The sequence below is a fragment of the Coturnix japonica genome, chromosome 1 (assembly GCF_001577835.2).
Source record: "Coturnix japonica isolate 7356 chromosome 1, Coturnix japonica 2.1, whole genome shotgun sequence".
NCBI lineage: Eukaryota > Metazoa > Chordata > Aves > Galliformes > Phasianidae > Coturnix > Coturnix japonica.
Window position 1 is genome coordinate 63340989 of NC_029516.1, and position 8519 is coordinate 63349507.

The 8519-nt window shown below is 40.3% G+C and overlaps 1 protein-coding gene across 2 annotated transcripts in view; it reads left to right on the top strand.

The window, feature by feature from the left end:
* The window catches only part of LOC107317376 (metallophosphoesterase domain-containing protein 1), a 48922-nt gene extending 40978 nt beyond the window's left edge, over window positions 1-7944 (top strand). The window contains exons 5-6 of one of the 2 annotated variants that reach the window (XM_015869976.2): window positions 1047-1160; window positions 5212-7944. In XM_015869976.2, the coding sequence (XP_015725462.1) occupies window positions 1047-1160; window positions 5212-5330 (233 nt within the window). In that variant the 3' untranslated portion in view covers window positions 5331-7944. The remainder of the gene's footprint in view (window positions 1-1046; window positions 1161-5211) is intronic. The other variant, XM_032446387.1, reaches the window with a different exon arrangement.
* The last annotated feature ends 575 nt before the right edge of the window (window positions 7945-8519 follow it).

Below are 8519 nucleotides of genomic sequence, written 5' to 3' on the forward strand. Positions count from 1 at the left end.
GCCATGCTTGATTGCACATCAAAAGTAAACATATGAAAGCCAGGTCTAGACTCTGCACCTCCCTGAATGACAACAGTTTTTGCAAAAGCACAATATGTTGCAGCAGTCTAAGAGTTGCAGATCTATGACAGGCATGCAGTGTGCGTATCAGAACAAATAAAGAAAAACAGAACAATGGTATGTTTTACATTTCCAAATGTGAGCCTGATCAAAAATGACCAAACAATGGAAAGGAAGCAAGAGGGGTTTCTTCCAAAGCCTCTAACACAATAACATCCTTCTTGTACAGCTCTTAAAGAAGCAATACACTTCAGCTGGCAGCAAGCAGCAAGTTTATGGACGTAGAAGCAAGTTGGTGTACGTTTTTGTCTCATTTTGTTTCATAAGAAGTGTGTTTTTATACAGATCTGTGGGAGTAAATACAGCACTTAGTAACGTATCTACTGCACAAAGGCTAAGTTTCTTTTGCTATCTGAAGCCTTTACAATGATTGTACTTGAGGATGCTCTTAGATATGCTCTCAGTTCCTCACCTCAGTTCCACTAATGTAAGAGTCAGTGTGAAAACAATGTAATTTTATTATTAGTCACACAAATTCATTACATAGGTTAAAGTGTTCCATTTCAATAACTACGTCCTAGGGCTGGATTTAAATAGCAAAGTGTTGATTTAGCTATTTAACTTTAGAGACTCGCTTTTGGATATGCAGCTCTTTAGTCATCAGTCTCTTAAAGAAAGAAGAATGGATAAAGCACTGAGTTTTCCCGGTAACGTCAGTGCAAAGATGCTTTAATTGCAGTGATTTTTTCCCTTGAAAAGTTATTGGCAAGAGCTATCACAGTCCTGTTTCTTCAGATGAGCTTTTATGTTTCCTTCTTCCCTCTTCTACTTACTAAAGCAAACACCATTTTTTTCCACATCAGTTCTGACTGCTTATGAGAGACCACGAGATACTAAATCTCAGAAATGTTTTTGAATACTAAAGCAGTACAGCTTTGCAAATAATCTATCATCTTCTTTTAAAGCTTTCCTTTCCTTTTCTGAAGGTTTTCTAGACTGGGTACCTAAGAAAATGCAACGGGTAGGATGTGTAGAGCTGCTGAACACAGTCCAGAGACGAATACAGCCAAGGCTTCATGTGTTTGGACATATCCATGAAGGTCAGAAAACACTTCTTTCTGTATGTATTTAAAACCCACAAACACAACTTGTCTGTTTTAACCCATATTTTTAAACTTGAATGTCTGAACTAGCACTTTTGGAATTCAGATACTCATTTAGCTGCAAATATTCAGATGAAATTGGCTGATATTCACATTTCAATATTTGTACTTCAGCCTCTCTTTTAGTTTCTTCATCTATAAAATAGAGTGATGCATCCTTCACAGTGAGGATTACTGCGAGTTTTAAAACAACATGGGTACAGCAGTTAGAGAAAGAGTTCTAAATATTAAGATCGATAGACTGTATTTTCCTCTTCCGAAACTCTGTGACTTAAGGTATTCCATGCCAGTTTTTTGTGTCTCTGTTTCTGTGTTTTTAAAATGGTTGAGTTCTTTAGGGGGTACTTCTGAGGCTTATTCTTTAAGATTGAACAATAGAAGTTGTCTCTCCCCATCAGTTCCTATATGAATTTAAAATGAAGAGCCACTGACATGTGTAGAATACAGCGTGCTTATTCATGTATTTATGTCCTTTGGCAGGGGAAATGTTCTGTAGCCGGACAAAACATGGCATTTCTCTTGACTGATTTTTAACTGGAAAAAATAAGTTCTTTTCACAAAGTCAATAAATGTTAACGTGTGCTGCTAAATTCAGGAACAGCGGGAGTTCATCTCCAGGCAAAGGGTATGTTAGATGCCCTCTGCTACAAAGGAGTCTGTCCAGTACACGTACAGTGGCAGTAAGTCTTCAAGCATGCCCCCACCAAAAGAAACCACTGAGCTGTGCAGAAATGTGCCCATCGGCATGTAAGAATGTATTATTAGCTACTTAGCTTTTGGCAGTGTTAACTGATTTGCAGTAAAAGGTGCTTCACAACTGCCAGTTTTCTGCTTCTAAGATTGCTCTGGACTTCAGTGTAGGATATCTGTGGGTTTCAGCAGTGTAGGAATGAATGAATGGAAAAGTTGGAGTAGCTGGGACTTGGATACTTTGCTTTTATGAGAAACTGTTGCCTTTCACAAAAAATCCCACTTGGACTTTCTGCTTGGAGTCTTGACCCTGCTAGGTTAAGTGGTTAGAGGTGTGCTGCTGTAAAGTTGACACATTGAGATCATTATTTTAGAGGGCAGGAATGAAGCTTATTCTCTCTTTTCTCATCTGCGGTGACCTGTTGATGCACAGTTAATGTCCACATTGCTGTTACAAGTACAGAGCAAACAAGCACTGCATAGGCAATATTTTTTCCTAACATCTTGCTGTTACAGCAGGCTTTGAGGATCTGTACAAGAGAACTGGTGAATTCAATTCAAACTCGTTGTCTTTTTCAGAAACAGTAGGCCAAGTGAGTTGCAGGGAAGGTAGGCAAACAGTTAGCGAGCCAGGAAGCTTTGGGCAGGTAAACAACATCACATCTGCTATGACCAAGCCCAGCTTTGGCTCCCAAGTGAAATGAATGGCACCTCCACAGAATGGTAAATCATGTGAATTAATAATTTGGCACGGGAGGTATCAGAACACAGAAACAAGGTACTCTTCTCGTTAACTACCATAATTTAGAGAAAACAAATGGGGAGGTGCATAGCCTGTTTTGCAGTGGGATGGCAGCTCTCTGCAGAGGAGAATTCCCACTGCAGACAGGCTGTGCAAAACGAAGCTGCTTTTTGTAGAGGGAATGCGTGATTTGAACAGATGAGTTCCTCCCCTGACTGAGCATAGCTACATCTGCAGCAGTCATTTACTGAACATCCGGGAGGAAGAGATGCTTAGAAGAAATGTTTCTTCCCTATTCCCCCTCTGCACAGCAGTCTCTGCCAAAAAATACCTCTACACATGGCCTTGCTGCTGATAGACGTGGTGGTGATGAGAAGCCTGGCAGGGGCTCCAGGTGAAATACTGCTTTGCCGATTACAGCCAGGAGGTCAAGTCCAAGGAAACTCTGCTGGCAGTATGGAAAGAGTGAAAATTGTAGTGTGATGAATCTTCCAGCAAAAAGAATGTATTAGCAAGCTTATTTTGTTCTCTTCAAATGTGTATCTGAGGAGACAGAAAACCCAGCAGCAGTGCAGACTGTCCTTGGTGCAGCTTTTGTTTTACACAGGACAGTTGTTCTGTGGCAAGCAACACATGTAAAAGATGTAAAGAAATGTCTGTGACAGGAACCTGACAGAGTTTTCTTCCCTCCCTATGCCCGAATTATAATGTGATTTTTCCATGGGGAGTCCAGGAGGCCCTGCATTTTTCAGGGTATTTTAAGGAACAACAAAAAAAAAACGCTATATGGCTATTGGATGTTTGTTTGTAAATGTTTAAGACATTAAATTGCTTTCAGAAAAAATTAGGATCCTAGGTACCTAGGACAGCAATAGTTTTAACACAGTGCACATAGGTTGCTCCAAAAGTAATGCCTCCTAAAACTGATACAAAGAGCACAATAACATTATGTAATAGAGCAAATTATCAGCTACAAGGCACTATTTTCTAACATAGTCACCACTGTTAGCTATGCATTTTTGCCAGCAAAGAACAAGAGCCTGCATGCTGTGCTCATAAAAATCTTAGTGGCCATCTGGAATGTGGTTTGTCTTTCACATCACTGTCACCACTGCTGAAATGTACCACCCACTGCCTCACTGTGCTCACATCCACTGTTCAGTCTCCATAAATGTCCAGCAAGTGTTAATGAATGTCAGTGGTGCCATTTTTTCCACATGGAGGAATGCATCAATACCCCTTTGCTTCATGCACACTTCCATGTCAGACACCATTTTGTTGAACTGCCCCTCTACTGCCGTGTGTCACACAGAAACAAAATGCAATGGGATATTGTTGGGAAGGTTCAGCCTCTAATGCCATTTCACCAACATCCACCTCCAACATTGTGTGACAACATAATAAAATAGGAGCAGCCCTCGTAGCTGTGACCATGTTTCACTATTAACTTTATAAACAGTGAGACTGAGTGTTAGTACAGAAGTCTTCCACTGGATGATTTTCCCAAAATCACGTGTTTCAGATTGTGAATTCATTTCATGATATTGATCATAATACTTATGTTTAATTTAATGAAAGTTTCCAAAGTGAAGCATTTAGTTTCAGAGTTATCAAACTAATGCTTTCTCCTAGACATTCATGACAAAAATTTTGACAGTGGAGAGTGTGTTTAATTTTCGGTCAAAGGGCTTTCTCTTCAGCTCTTCAAAAAGCATTTCACTGTATTTCTACAAGCTTAAGAACTGGAAGTTTGATTTCCTGCAGATTTAGCTCTGAGAGTGTCTTGAATGCCTAGTCAGACATGAGATGTAGTTAAAACTTTTTCCCTACTGGTGAGACACTCTCTGGAGGTATTTTCTCCTATGGAAATATTACAGTGTCTGGGGTGGGAATTCACCTTGTCTGTCGGAGAATGTATTAATGAAGTCATTTTTCTCTTCCTGGGCTGACATTTTACAATCTTTCCATCACATTTGATTGAAATTAGCCATCAAGATCAAACACACGGGAAGAAAGGTTCCTACAGAGACCAATCCCAACCATGTGTATATGCATACATCCTCCCCTTGGTCACATCATCCTTTTTCTCCATTGGTTGCTTAAAATATGTACAGCATAGCATGGAGAAAAAAGGTGGAAGAAAAATTGCCCAAATTTTGGTGCATGGATGACTGCAAATCTAAATGAAGTATGTCTTCTTTTTTTTAGTGCTGAAACTGTCTAAGTTCTGTCTTCCCATCCCTTCTAAAACTGGGGAGGTTTGAAGAATAAAAGCTTTTCAAAGAGAAATACCAGTGTTTATAAGGAGGTTTGGGGAGCGAGCTGCCTCTGTTTTGTAAGGGTCAGTTTTCGTTTTCTTATGCAATATGGCAAAACATTCTACTGTAGAACAAAGGTGATATTCATCCAAGAGACTTTCACATTTTGCATTGAGGTTAATTTTAAATGCTTTCTGAGTAATAAATGTGCCACTTATCATTGACATGTGATAAAGGTAAATAATAAAAATGATTTAAAGAGTGAATAAGAGTAATTAGAGCTCTTCTTTCTTCGTAGGTTATGGTGTCATGGCTGATGGAACTACTACCTATGTGAATGCATCTGTGTGCACTGTGAATTACCAGCCTCTAAATCCACCTATAGTTATTGACTTACCTACTCCGAGGAATACATGATTATAATAAAGGATTTCATGTTGTGCCCAACACATTAGCAACTTTATATTGCTGACTAAGAATCCCAATAGGGAACTATTCAACAAGAAAAGTCCTTTTTCTCTTTTTCCTACTAGCTCTTCACAGATAAATCTGAATGACAAAAATGGATGACAAACAAAGACATTTTGGTGCCAGAAACAGATTAAAGACATGTCACCATTAAAATGTTTGTGAACACAGAAAAGTGAATGCATTCCACATATATATACATATACATCTCTCTCAAGTAGGGACTTCTGTACATACTGTATGTTATATTGGCCTAACTAAAAGAACAATGTCTTTCAGGGGAGTGTTTCTTCAAGAAGGTTTGCAGTTTAAACATAAGAGTTTAGACTAGGATTTCCTCATGTCAGATGTTTCCCATTGAGCTTTTGATAAAAGTGGTGTTAAAGATATTTTCCCTTAACACAGGAAACAGAAAAGATTCTACATGAATGACCAGCCACAGGAGGAAAGCTGTTATTTCAAGCCTTCCAAGTCTTGCATCTATTCCAAACCAATGCAATAGAGGTCTTAATTCACTGTACTGAAATGAAGTTTGGTACATCAGACGTTAAGGAAAAGGATGCATATTACCAGCATGCTGTAAACAGCTCAGAATCCAAGAAGGGAGAAGGGAGACTGTGTTAAGTGCAGTATAAACTCAGGAATTTGTAACCTGGCCTCGCCTGTGGGGGGGGAAAAAAGAAGAAAAGAAAAAAAAAAAAGAAAAAAAAAAAAAGACATTTCCCTTAAAGAAATGAAGGAGTATAACTTTGTTTTCATATGGTAAGGAGATGTGTGATTGTCTGTAAAAAGCAAAGAAAAAAAAAAAACTAACACAAACCCAACATCCAGCAACCCGGTGTTCAGTATTGAAATTTTAAATAAAACCCACTGGGACTATTTGTTTAAAACCGGTTGCTGGTATACGTAGCCAATAGTGTGATTTCTGGGTTGAATTTGGCCCACATCAGCTGTGGCTAAATGTCGTCGTGATAGTTTTGTCCTTTGGGAAACTTTATGGACCTCATGGTGGAGGGTCATGCCGAGTTGGGGTTTGGGCATTTGTTTTTGGATAGCTATGTACTAGCCTAAGTGCAGTGAGTGATGAGTACATGCCCATGTGTACAGAGCAGAGGTTGCCTTACAAAACCTGTGGTGGTCATGTACCCATTCACAGGCACTATTGAGGGAGGCCCAAGACAAAACCATAAACCCAGCTGAAATCTGTCTCTTGTGCTGTGTGTAGATGTATCCAGGCAAAGCAGGGGGTGTCACAGGATGGCTAGCACCAATCCTACCCGTGCAGCTTTCCTGCAGGTTAGCAGAGGTGTTGAGTCTGCTGGGATTTCTATGCAGTCCTGGGCAAAAGCTAGAATATTGTCTACCAACTTGCAGAAATACTTCCTTCAAATGTGTTCTGCAAGAAATGGGTTCCTGCCTTGAACTAACATCTTCATGCTCAGAGCATTTTTTCTGCCTAGCTGGACATCAGTTAACTGCTGGAAACTGAATGTTGATGTTCTGTGTTTGGGGCCGACTGCATTTACATATTAATCTTGTTCACACAAATTAGGCAACTCATCGCACTATCAATACCGGATTGTTTTCAGCTCTGTGCATAGTTCGTATGTGCACACACACACAGTGGATGGTAGTATTGGTTACTTTTTGCCTGATGTATTGGATATGAATGTGAGCTTGGTGTAGCGGCTGCATTTGTATTAAAATTCCTGCTCTGCCAACCCGGGCTAGCAGCCACAACTCTAAGGGAGGCATGCAAAAATATTACATTTTGAGGGTTTCCTGCATGCTCATCCAATGGATGCTGGAAGCTGTGCTATTCAAAGCCAGGAGTTGATGTGCTGTGGACCCACTGGCACAAAGAAACATGGCAAGCCACAGAGCTGTCATTTCCTGGAGCTGTTGCGTGACTGATTTGCTGCTTTTTCCCCAAACAGGCAAGCAAACAAAAACACAACAAACATAAAAGTGAGCAAGGGTTTCCTGGAGTGAACAGTTCACAGCACAAGAACAGTCTACCACTGAGTTCAGCTGGGTCTACTTCTTGTTAAATCCATTGGTGTAGAAACTGCAAGATCAGCTCCTAAATCAGCAAAGACTAAACTTCATTGCTTAATGTCAACTCCCACCATCATTGGGAAGATGAACAATAGCATGCACTTATAGAGTGTCTAATCTAGTCGCAATTTGAGTGTTTTGAAACAAACATGGCAGGAAATTGGCTGTATGTTAAAAAAGTCTGAAATGTTTACATTCACTCATGGCACTTAAGATGCTAAAATGCTGAAAAGGGAGGGAAGAGGTCCTTTTATTGGCCTCAACAAAATTTCTATGTTGACCATAAACTATTCTCTTAAAAATAATTTTTCCTAAGGTATCTTCAAAATACTGTGTATTTTTATGTGAAAAAGATATGAAAGCAGCTGTTACTTCAAACTATCATTTAAACTAATTGAGGTATGAAAGCTTAAAGGTTATTTAATCATTTTGGCATAACTTGATTGTTGTTGTAATTTTTGGTCAAGCATGTTAGACAAATAAAGTCTTAAAAGAAACAACAAAACACAAGGCCTCTTTATATTCTCCTGGCACACTCAGCTCCAGGTAATGGAGCATCTGCTCTACAGCTGTGGGAGCCAGCCTGAGGGTACTGAGTTGGGGTATTAATGGCTGAGGGCAGCTGGCACAGAAGGTGGGGTGTCCCATGGGTCACGCAGCTGAGTGGTGGTCTTTGTGATATGACCAGCAGGGCATCATAGTCATTGTCCTGCTCCATTCTGGGAAGTCTTCGTCTTGTCACGTGCTAAATCTGGCTGCTACCCTTGGGAATGGGCAGTGAACTGGGTGATGGACAGTTTGAGTCTGTACAGACACAAACCATACAGGTTTGTGAGATTAAGCAATGGGACATTTTTGTTTTAGCACTGTGGACACCATCAAAAGCCTGGGCTTCTTGCCCGCCCTCCCCTCCCCCCCAGGTGAACAAGGCCATGAAAGGGAAAGTTTTGCAGTTTTGCAACTGTGAGCTCCTTTTAAACTCAGGGACAAGCTGTCAGGTTCTTTTCCACCCCTCTCCCCAGGGCCGACCTTCTCTGCTATTTATCCAGGTAGGATCACTCCCAAAGGTGTGCTGGTGTG